The sequence below is a fragment of the Lichenostomus cassidix genome, chromosome 1 (assembly GCF_008360975.1).
Source record: "Lichenostomus cassidix isolate B80296 chromosome 1, HeHo_3.0, whole genome shotgun sequence".
Taxonomy (NCBI): domain Eukaryota; kingdom Metazoa; phylum Chordata; class Aves; order Passeriformes; family Meliphagidae; genus Lichenostomus; species Lichenostomus cassidix.
The window spans coordinates 67,169,016-67,181,324 of NC_139479.1; the positions used below are offsets into that span (position 1 = coordinate 67,169,016).

General features: G+C 39.0%; 1 protein-coding gene across 9 annotated transcripts in view; it reads right to left on the minus strand.

The window, feature by feature from the left end:
* Window positions 1-12,309, minus strand: part of FRY (FRY microtubule binding protein) — a 227,402-nt gene that overhangs the window by 33,152 nt on the left and 181,941 nt on the right. For all 9 annotated transcript variants that reach the window (XM_085061815.1, XM_085061823.1, XM_085061806.1 and 6 more), the window contains 6 exons: window positions 11,432-11,526; window positions 9,091-9,692; window positions 7,361-7,458; window positions 7,098-7,268; window positions 1,742-1,882; window positions 823-1,002 (listed from right to left, as the gene is read on the minus strand). In XM_085061815.1, coding sequence (XP_084917941.1) covers window positions 823-1,002; window positions 1,742-1,882; window positions 7,098-7,268; window positions 7,361-7,458; window positions 9,091-9,692; window positions 11,432-11,526 — 1,287 coding nt within the window. The remainder of the gene's footprint in view (window positions 1-822; window positions 1,003-1,741; window positions 1,883-7,097; window positions 7,269-7,360; window positions 7,459-9,090; window positions 9,693-11,431; window positions 11,527-12,309) is intronic.

Consider the following 12,309-nt stretch of genomic DNA (forward strand, 5'->3'; position numbering starts at 1 on the left):
CGGAGCTTATGTTCACAGATAGATAATACTCAATGCAACTGTCACACTAATCCTGACATAAGAACCAGCAAAAAATCCCAGAAAACTTATGAAATTAATTGCAAATCTGCATTTTCCTTAGAGTGCTGAACACTTTGGCTCTTTTCCAACAGGTATTGAAATTCTTTTTTGGATTGGCAATAGGGTGCTCAGCATTTTCTAGAACTATGCTGACAGGAAAGCACTGGATGCCTTTTTATGCTTGTGTTTCCTATTAACATCAACAGCTCACTATTATCTACATGAAGTAATCTATAATGCTGCACGCAATTCTGCAGCTGCATAACAATAAAGTGAGTTGCCTCCTAAAGTCAATAGGACCATTCAGTTCCATAAAGTTACAAGACGAAAAGGGCTTGCAAGATAAAGGCAAGCCATTAAGAGAGTCAAGTCAGAAGTCAGGCAGGGCTCCCTTGAAGGACATTCTCTGTGTTCAACAGTTACAGAGAACACTGCCTTCCAAGCATAAAATGTTTGAAGGGGAATTTTATATAGTATCCTCATATATTACAGTTGGCATAACTGCAACACAGCTTTTCCACCAAATAGTTTGAAACACTATTAATAATTCCTTCCCAAAAAATGCAGTGGAAGTTTGGAAAGATCCCTCCAATATGGGTCATTAAATCTGTCAGTGTGAATCAAAAACAATTAAAGAACTTTCAGTTTGTTAGTTTTTCTTTCTTTTCTAAGTTCTCAGCTTTCTTAAGAAGTTGCAACAAATATGTTTGGATTATCAAATAACAGAATTAAGGTGTTAATTAGTAGAATTACAAGAAGTACCTCTGAAATATCAAAATGGAACTCTAAAGTCTTCCCCGGTAGCTCCTTGGAGGCACTGTTCCACACTCGATGTATTTCCATTCTCGAAATATCACTGTGTTGATAGGAAGGCAGAACTAAACTGGCGGAACGAGAAACTACCAATTTCAAGATATTCAGGGCTTCTCTCCAGTGAATGCTCTAGAAATAATATATTAACTCAGCAAACAGAAAGCAAGATTCACACACATTCAAGATTATTTACATTTTTCAGCCATATTTTCCTACCACATAATTAAAATGTGGAATTGGATTATTATTATTCTTTGTCTCTCTTGGCCAGTGACAAGGTGTGTATTTGCAGAATAATTTCAACAACAGAGACCAAGACTTGTCTAATGTGTTACTGTTAAGGAACTTGCCCGCAAGCTGGGAGACCCTTAGACAAAGCCAACTTGGCAGGGGATTTAAAATCTCCTACCTGAATGACTTAATAAGTACAAGTAAGGGCCATAGCAGAATCCCTTTATAATAAAAAAGATTACTTGACACAGGCTCTTTACCCCTTGCAATTCCTAGCAGTCCCATGTATTTTTCACTTGTCAAGAATTAGGTACAGAGGTCCCCGAAGGGAAGTGCTTATGCCACATCTCCCTCATGCTAATAATTAAAGAGTGGTCACTCAGGCTCTGAGTGGTATTAAGGCTGCTACAAGGTACTCCAAGATTGAAGGCTAACCCTTCCCACACAGTGAACACACAGGGCATCTTCTCTGGGGATGCACAGGCTGGGAGGCATTGGAATGTTTATAAACTTGAATCACATTAGACAATAGCAGTCCTCCCTGATAATCTAGTCTTAAATTCTTATAGATAAAATCAATTTATCACAGTAAATACTGCTATGTTACTATATTAATATCAAAAAATATGGTATTTACCTGTACGTATTTTTCAATGGTTTTTAGCACTTCCATGTTAAACTGTTTCACAGGAATAGCTGACAGGTCCATGTAACTTAGAAGACTGTAGATCATTTGTAAAAGGGATTGTTGCATACTAGGAAGGCCCTTTTCGAGTAGCTGTCAAAAAAAAAGAATATAACTCAATTTTGAGCCACTTTTTCTTAAAGAAAAAGTTACTAGTTTCACAGATACCAATTGTACTGTTAATCTCTCTTCACTCACTGATTTTGTAATGCCATTTTACAATAATTTCACAGTTGATGATGATACAGGTGTGAAAGAACATTTTTAAGCTGGGAGCCAGCCTGTTATATTTTATATATGCCTGCCCTAACTTATCCAGAAAGCACATTCAGCAGTTGAGTAAACTGGTAGGTAAAATTTACTCTGTAATTGAGTAAGCACATCCAATAAAAACAGGGGAGTATCTTCTTATGTCTACATTTGCTGGAAGTCAGTGAGAAAAAAGAAAATATGCTGAAGAAACAAAACTACTACTATTCAGACATCAGTAAATATTTATCAAATATACTTCACTGCCAGTGTTCACTGGCTGTTAAACGCCAAAGAAACATTTTCTGTTTAGGAGGAGGTAGAGTCCCTGGGCTCTCTTACTGTAGAGACTAAAACAAAGAAGGGCTTGATCTAAATCCCAGAATTTTCAGACACCTGAGTGTAGATCCTGGAATTCCACAATGAACGCTAGAAATGCAACTGTGCTCATACATATACGTGACAGTAATTCCAGAGGCATATGGACAGCCATGATTTGTTTGTGCATGTGTGAAATAGCTCAGCTGAAAATCTCCTGGAAGGCAGCATGTTCTTTCACTGATGACAGGCACTGTCCCACCCCACAGATTTCAGAGGCAATCAAATACTATTGCTGGAGGTTACCAGAGCCTCAATACTAGAAGGTATCCTTCTAATTTGGACTGACAAAAATGTCCTAACATTGGCTACTAGAGTTACTGGGATCTAGAAAACAGTTGCTTATAAAAACTCTAAGCTGCCTCATGTCTTCCATCAAAGAAAAATTTCATTTCTTATCCAAGTGAACTTTAGTAATTTTTCAGATATCCTTCTAAAGATATAGAAGGATAAGGCTTCTCCTTTGATTGAATTAGAATGCTTCATGCCAGTGAAAATGGAACCTATCTTATTCCACTAAATATCTTCCAATTTCTTTCATCAGCAAAAGCGAATAGCAATTAGTGATTCATAAAACAAAGAAAGCAAATTCAATTTACAGTGCAATAAAAGGAACTCATTATGCTTTTCTATTCGTCTACAAATAGACAGTAAGAATTTCTAAATTAAAGGTACTACATGGCAACCTGCTTCAGCCCTTAGATACTTTCAGCCCCTCAGATACTTCTACTGAGAGAGAAAATGTGCTTAGCAATTCTTCAAAACAGTAATACCAAGATTTTCTTGCCTTCTATTAGGATCTTACAATGGAAAGTTTGATTCCTTGTTTGCAAATAGTTTATGTGATCCAGTGCATCATCCACTATACCATTTCAGTGTAGGATTAGAATAAACTATCTGGATGACAGAAAGAAATTATTTTTTTCTCTGACGGGGCTATTGCATCAGACAATCTCTTTTCGGATAGGAAAAGGAATTCTTGGGAAATAATGGGAATTTTGTTTCAACTGCTGTTTAGAAAGCTGTTATAGGAAATTTATCTCTGAAAGTTTCTAATTTCCATTCCAGTTTGTATACATTTGCTGTCGAAAGAATTCTTTGAAACAGCTCTTGGCCCTTAAACTTGTCGTATTTGTGGACTGTGTCAGTTTTCACTTGCTCAGATGAATATATGTGGTAGTTGGTAGTCCAATTGTGTGCTTAAATACATAATGATTTTCAAATAAGAAAGATTATTTCAGTTTAAAAAAAGAATAACAACATGCATTTTGTACATTATCAAGTCTGTTGCTGCTAGAAGTAACAAAAATAGCAGCAAGATGGAGTTGTGGTAAAACATCATTTGGATAAGAGAATTCCAGGACAAAGAGTTTCCACTGTATTTGTAAGAAGAAACACAACCATTCTCTGAATATTTTTCTTTTACTCTGGTACATATGACCTGTTTTGAAGAATTGTGGCTTCCTGTCTTGTTAGTGTGTGGTAGCTATTGGGGTCTTATCTGGGTTCAGGAATCCACACTGCATTAGCAACATTTTCCCCCTTCCTGAAGCAGCAACTAACCCAGAACTGAGCAAGGAGAGAGCCTTCTCTTTCAAGGGCTGTCTGGGCTGCTAGGTGCTACTGCGGAAGACAGTTTTCCTTGCCTCTCCCAATCTGGCAGGGGGTGTGAAGATACTCAGCTGTGAGGCAATGCCATGCAGTCCAAGAAATATGTTGAGGAAATAAAGAGGGCATTTCAAAAGCCATGTCTGATAGACAAGCCATTTCTGGGATAATGCCTGATCTAGGGCATGCTCCCCCTTGCAATACAGATGGTTTAGCTTCCAGTGATTCTTTGGTTTTGAACAAGTTACGAATGCTTATGCTTTTATCACAAGCAATTCCCTATCTAACAAGGAGGTGGGAAAATCTACTCTAAGAATATTACTATGCACTATAGATCCTTGTCCCTTCTCTATTAATAGCATTAGCTATTTAAGGTCAAGCATGACCCTGGACTTAACGAGTCACTCATTGAACATGGCCCATGTCAATTCAGACATGCTCCTAGAATGATTGTGCTCTCATGGTACAAGTTTAAAATTTAAAAATTAATCTGCAGAAATCTAGCATAAAACCAAAGTAAGCTTTCAGTAATATGTTTATGTGCTGATCTGATTCTGGTCGTGGAAATTGAGAGTTTTACTGCACTACTGAACAGTGATTTTTCCTCATCTCATCTGCAGATTGAGATACCCCAGTAGTTTCCTAGAAGAAATTACAGTGTTTCATTAATGGAGCCTAGGTAAAACTGAGTAAGGAGCACTACTTGTCACTGTACAATTTGGATAATAACAGAGCTGAAATGCCTTATTTTATGCCAGAATCATATCCCCTGATGACAAACAATGACCTACCACCAAACAGGTTAAGTAAAAAGTTTTTCTGAATGGCAATAATTGCAACTTCTACCTTCTGCTGAGAGTATGTGTTTTCATAGTCTTAACTTGTGGTGCAATGTCTCCTTCTGAAGCTACACCCCTGTTTGGAAGGGTCACCGTTGCAATACAATTTCCTCTGTTATTCTTAAGCACTGCCTGTCTCACAATCTCCCTCTGTCCCAACCGTTGGGGACTGAACCAGGATTGCTAAAGCTCGAGGCTGTGTATGGCTACCACATTCAAGTGCAGGCTGCCCACTGGGGCTGTTAACCTCTCTGGCTTTACCTACTGACAGTATAGCCCACAGCTGTTTTATAGGAGACAGGGGCACATTGTTATCCTGGCCTGGGGATTAACTAAGAAGAAAAGAAGAAACATTCTGAATGCTGGAAAAAAAATATTTCAAGGCCACAGCAGGCTGAATAACATGGTTTCTTGTCTCTTGCTACTCCACCAGACTGGCATCTACTCTATGCCTATATAAATATTCTCCAGACATGACTCAACAGAGCTGCAGTCAATATAAATACAGAGAAAGGAAGTCAGCGCTTACAACTCTGTCATCCTGCTGCTGATGGGGCTGTGTGAGGAATGTGTCTTAATTACAGTCAAGAACCTGCCTGGCGTGCTGTTGATACAGTAGGTGGTGCCAATCTACAGCAAGGGGGAACCGCCCAGGAAAGAGTCTCCACCCGCACATCTAAATCCATTTCAAGGGGAGCAAGATCACAAACAATGGCCTTTGTGGAAGTACTGCAGCACTAGTGACTGTACACAGAGCACTGAAGGGAAAACAGAGGGGCAAATGTTCTCCTAAGGCTGGGAAAGCAAATGAGAAGTAATTTAAACAGTTCCACTTTTATAGCACTTCTTTATTACAAATATAGTTTTTATAGCATTTTTTTATTAGGAATACAAGATTCTGCTGTGAAGAAGACACTTGACTCTGGAGGGCTCAATGTCATGAAGTGCTTTTCATTTGAAGAGCTAATAGTTTTCCAGAGTCTTTGAACTTGAAAAGAGACTGGAAAGCCTCAAGGTTCTGTTTTAGTTTCCTATGGGAGAGGCATGGTTTTCACCATCAGTTAAGATCATATGTGATTGTTTACTTAGAGCCTTCATGTGCAAACCAGGTAAGGAATTGCAGCTTGAGGTAGCAGTTTGCTCTGAAGTGAGTGTGAGAAATAGTGCCTGGCCTTTCAGACTCTTGAAAATCTGTGAGCAGCGAGGATCAGAGATGCCTGAGGAGTTTTAACAGATCCTTTGGCAGAAGCTAGTTAATTTATTTAGAAAGGTGGGTGTAGTACCAACTGACAGTGTAAGAGGAAATGGCCTCAAGTTAGGCCAGGGAAGGTTTAGATTGGCTATTACGAAAAATTCCTTCCTCCAAAAGAGCTGCCAAACACTGGGACTTCCTCCGAAACAGCTGCCAAACACTGGCTGCCCAGGAAAGGGGTGGGCTCACCATCCCTGGAGGTATTTAGAAGGATGTGTAGATGTGCCAGTGAGGGACATGGCTTCGTGGTGGACTTGGCAGTGTTAAGTTTGGGCTTGGACCTGATGAACTTAAAGGTCTTTTCAAGCTTAAATGATTCTGAGATACTGTGAATACAGAACTGTCTTCTCTCTGGATAAGGAGACTGAAAGCAACTCAGCAGGGAATGGATAAATCCGAGAACCCTGTAAGAAAATGTTGCCCTGATACTGATCGGATGCAGGAAGTAGAAAAGCAAGCAGCCTTATGCTAAAGAGTGGAACTGAACCTTGGATCTCCTGAAATAGCACTGCAGCAGCACTGTACTCTACACATGAAAAATGTTAGGAGTAAGCAATGAACACAGGAAAACCTTTACAGCAAGATGATACCATTCACTATGAGAGGAATGCACACAGATTTGCATGAAGAACCAAATTTTTATATAGCAGATGATGTCTTATTATGCTGCTAAACCCTCTGTGGAGTTAGTCTTAAAATTTTCCTCAATGAGATCTAAAAATCTTCAGTTTTTTCTCACTTTGACAGTGGAAAATCCAACTGGGTGATGAAGGGAATCTGCTTTAAGATGTATCAGCTTTTGTTTTAATATTCAATATTTATTTTTTAAAATTAATGCTGCTTTTTTCTGCCAATTTCTGCTTTTAATTTTTAATTAAAAATAACAGATGCAGAGCTCTCATTAATTTGCTGGCACACTTCATCTCTTTGGGCTGTTGGGCAACAGAAGAGTTAGAACAGTAAAAAGTTTTTGAAAACTTACCTCAGCCAAATATGTGACCATACTCAAAGTAATATCAGCAAATGCTTCATGAAGATAACGGCAAACCACATTTACCCAGGTAGCACAATCCCTTGTGTAGCTGTGTGTCTTATAAAGGGTCATCACATGTGCAAGATTTGATAGCTTGGGATTCTTCTCCTCCAAACAAACCTAATTAAACATAAATGTCAAAACATATCAAGAACAAGGCAACGGCATTTACAGGGTTTGAGAATGTAAAAAACAGTAAATGCTTTTGATACCTGAGCAATCCTTTCGGCTATATCTTTACAAAACTGGTTTGGGCTGTCAAAATGCTGAATTAAATGGGGCAGGAGACACAAAACATTCAGTGGAAATCCTAGAACAGGAAAATACAGAACAGAATGTGTATTTTGGACAGCAAGAGCCACAGTAATCTTTAAGCTGGTGTTTCAGGGGAGGTCACGGTTTCAATATTACATTAGCCATAAACTCACAGAGACCCTGCCAAATTGTTCACACCACTGGCCATACCACATTTGTCCTAAAAGAGCCCTTAATTTGAAAATCCAATATATCATTTAGGCAAAAATACTCTTGTAAAGCATAAGCCTATTTCTGCAAACACTACTGCACATTCCTGTTAGAGATCATTTTTATCTTCACCACTTAACTGGGTTATTGACAGTCTTAACAAGTGGCATTTTCCCTACAGCTGCTAAAACACAAAAAGAAATTGAGTGAGTATTGATTAATAAACAACTGTTCTGGTCAGCTGCCAGGCACAGCTTCTATTGTTTTATACTGTTCAAGGTAATAACAATGAATCACAATTCTGATATAACAGGTCAGTGGGTAATTTTGAAGCTAGGAGATGGCTCCTGCACCAAGTTCCAGGTGCTGTAATTAGCCTAAGTGCTGTCTGGAACTGGGATTCAGCTCATCTGCACCAACTCATGGATCAAGGTAGCTGATGAACTACAGGCAGCAGCTGTAAGAGGGAGTTGTGTAACAGAAGCTGTTACTGTTCAGGTGGGGGCTCAGAAGTCAAGTAACTGTATCTGGACACAATCTGGATTTTGAAAAGAAAGAATCTGTTCTATGAAACTGATTTTCTAATCATCCATTCCCTTTCATTAAATAAACACAACTAAACAACTTGCTGAAATCAGGAGCACTATTTCCCTACTCCTCCTCTATATTCAAGGAAAGATACCTCTGGATGGTACAGTCACAGCAATTGAATGTGTGAATTGCTCAGCCAAAGTCTGGAACACAGGCACCACACAGGTGCTTAGAGATGGATAGGCTGCTCATGGCATTCACCCCTTTACTCTGTGTCTAGGCTTGTTATGACTTAATTGTGAAGCCTGGACAGTTGTCTTAGTATCTGTGTTTCTGACTGAAAGACAGGAGTAAAAATCTGGAACAATGCAGAAACTCTCTTCAGGAAATATAATTAGAAGTGGTCACAACCTTTGCTAAAAAATGGCGAATTTCAAAATGCTGTATTATTTCCTTATAACCCAGGCCTCTCTCCTCACTCACTATTGTGCTATTGTAGTTTATCTCGAGTGTACATGAGTTTTTGATACTTATACTCTTTGAGAAAATTCTATGAAACACTAATTTAAAATCAAGCAGTTTGATGTCTGAAAACAATTCAACAGAAAAACTGACCAAAACAGGTTATAGAAGATCTGACAGTATCTCCTTACATGTTTACTTTGTCACCACTCAGAAACTTTACTTGCTGCTAAGCCCTAGAAATTAAATCTAAATAACACATGATTTCTCTCCTCCAAAGCCTTATTGTGCAATAGATTAACATTCTAGAAACAGGGTATTATTTCTATGGAACTTCAAAAAAAGCCCACCCAGCTCAAAGTAAAAGTACATTATATTCAAAGAGAAAGAAAAATTCCCATTTTTGGTTTTGTTCAGATAGCTGAACGAGATCTGTCACCAAATGTCAATGCAACAGAAAGAGAGAAAACCATAATGGTTTTACCTATAGCTTGAGAGGAGTCCACCATGGATATTCGAGACACTGGTGTCAGCAAACTAAAGAGCTGGAGTGTGAGATCAGTGGTAGTAAGGGAGGTGAATCCTTTCAGGAGTAGCTGCTGAAGTCCTGAGAAGTCTGCCCATTTCAGCTGCCCTTGCAGCTTTTCTAACTTCTCCCGGTTTTCAGCTTTATCTAGTGGCAAATGAGCCAGAAGTTTATTCAGCAACCGCAATGCCATTAGGTACTCAAACTCAAAATCTGATTCCATCAAAGCAACAGCAACCCAGAAGATGGTGGCCAGTAAGTTGGTTGGATTGTTAATATGGGATGGATCAGTGAGACTGTCCTTTAGAGAGGATGAACTTCTCGTTTTGGAGGACAGGCCTTGTTGGGTGCACGCTTGAATTCTGTCTAATGTGGCACTGCGTGGTGGGTCCGAGGACTTGTCCACATCTCCAAACTTTTTGGGTACAGAGAAGCTCCTCTGGTGTCTACTTCGTTCAGCAGTGGCTGTGTTACCACTTGCAGGATTCACATTCAGCTGCCCTGTGCTCTTCCGGTTTGCAGTCAGTTTGGTGTTTGATGTTAAATCTGGTGAAGATGAACTGAAGCCAAGATATATAACATCCATTACATTGTGTGAATGCAGAGCTTGAAAGGGTACATATTGAATGCAAACTAAGTATTTATCAAACTGTAAATAAATATTTACATGGGGAAAGTGAAACACCAAACCACCTATTGCAGTCTGCCTTCTTTTTTCCAGCAGACAGACCCAGGCCCACAGACATGACAGAAATGAGATTCACATGGCACTGCACCAAACCAGAGGAGGATAGCCTACAGTCTAGATGACAAGAATGACATGGGGATAAGTAATACAGAGCTGTGGCAATTCCCAACAGGACAGTGGCAGAATGAAAACAACTTTGGTCTTTAAAATGTCCTCGTCAGTGGAGCAAGCCCTGAACTTCACACAGCTGGCAGGCAAACACACTATTGCTTACTGGGTAGTGTGAGAACTGTAGGCAGGAAAAAACAGCGGATCTTAAGCAGAACCACAAATATACCACATTATCCTCAAGAAACCTGTCATGTGGTTGCCCAGGCTCTTGCCAGTACAGGTGCTTCAGAAGCTTGGTTGTCATTGCATCCTCTCCTGCCTGTATCCTAAGATCTCTTCAAGACGGTTTACAAAAAATGTAGGTGTTTCAATTTCAATGACTAATATCTCCTTATGGACTACCACATTATGATCCAGACAATACCTATCAATTATCTGTACAGATGAACACGCTGGGTTGATAGACACACAGGAAGTTTGTTCTGGAGAAGAGCTAATTCCTGACTCTCTGATCCCATTCCTAGCTCATATACTATGAGTCTTTACTGTCTATAGTACTTGAAGAGAATGTTATCCTTAGAATCAAGTGCCAGGGTAAAGTAAAGTGTATCCCACTGCTTTCTGGAGTGTTTTCTATTCTTTGTTCCATCCTGCTCTTTGCTGAAACATGCACTAAGGAAAGATAAAAAGCTCTTAGTTTAGAAAGCAGAAGTGTATTTCCCCTGCTCTACTCTGTCCCACGACACCCTTTGTGTTCTGCCATGGCACAGCACCCTGCCTGCTAGCTTCAGGAATGACAGCCCTTGTATTTTTGTGCTGCATGTAAGGCACAGTAACTTACGGATATTTAAAAAAAAATGTTACCTATTCTGTTGTTACTATTAGGAGTCAGACAGACATTCATCTCCCTCAGTACTATCAAGAGCCATGGTACAGAGGGAGCCTGCAGTTTCCCTCCATGTACAAAGGTCTACTTTCAGGCCAAGGGTTTCGTAAAGATGGTCTACACATTAAGCAAAATCCATGTCTACATGAGACAAAATTCCCTCTAGTTTGATTGAGGAGAACAAACCACAATCACTTACTTCTTGGGAATTTGTCACCTGAAAATGACATGTTGTATGAAACCAGTATTACAAAATCCATGTTCCTTCTCAGATAGATTTTCAGGTAAATGATACAAAGGTGCAAAAATACAGTATTTTTAAAGGCTGTTAAAGTCTGTTTTAGACATGTGTCAGCAAGGTAGAATTTATAACACAGAATTTATTCTACCTAACAAGGTAGAATATATAGAATTTATTGCAAAGTTTTACTAGTTCTATCAACATTATTTCAACTATGCCAAAATTCAGCCGAAATGTGCCCATAGTCTGGTTCTCTGAAGGTAACAAATGTGCTCAGTCTTACCGAAATTATTTTTTGCTGTTAGGCTGCAGAACTGCACACTTAATGTCATGAAACACTGAAAAAAATACATTTAGGAGAACAGGTTCTTACCGTGATAACACCGTCAAAAGATCACTGTTCTTCAAACAGTCAGACAGGTTATCCACTGCAGCTTCCAAAGTAAGTAGTGCCTCCATTACATACCCCTATCAATGCAGGAGGTTAAGCATTTTAACAAAGACATTAAAAAAAGTAACATTTAAAACTCTTCAGTTCACAAAAGGAACAGGCATCTACTGAAAACCTGTAGTTTCTCCTGAAAAAAGAGCAACATTCACATCAAAGCCACTGCCCTGAACATTAAAATGTCACTGCAAGTGTGTTTTATTTTCTGCCTCTGAATGATCTATGAAGGTATGCAAGAAGGGCACATATCAAGGGATTGGTAATGGCACACTGAACCTCTGACTTGCAGGTCAATGATTTAAATTCTACACAAGCAGTTGTGACAGAGTATTACTGTCATCTTGTGGCAGTTTTATTATCTAAGTAAAATATGGAGGTGATGTCAGTCCATTTCTTTCTAAGAGCTAGCAGTTCTCTTTATTAAGTCTTGAATCTTGCAATAAATTGTATCTGATTGTAAAAATTGTCTGCTTAGCTAAACAGAGTGAACATGATAGTGCAGTGAAAGGTCTGTATCAAATTAAGCCAGTGTAAGCTTTGTATGATTATGGATGGTGTGGATTTCTTTATTCCTAAAGATGTTAACATTTGAGGAATGAGATGGTGTCTACTTCATGTTGTGAGATTACATCACCAGACAGATGACAGATTCCTTAATCCAAATTAATGAAATTGAAAAGGAAAGATTGTAACAGCCGGACAAAGGCTTAGATAAGGTAGATATGAATTCTGCAAACTCAGAATTAACCTTTTCTAAGGCTGCATTCTCCTCTTCATCACATGACTCCAGAACACCTTGTTAA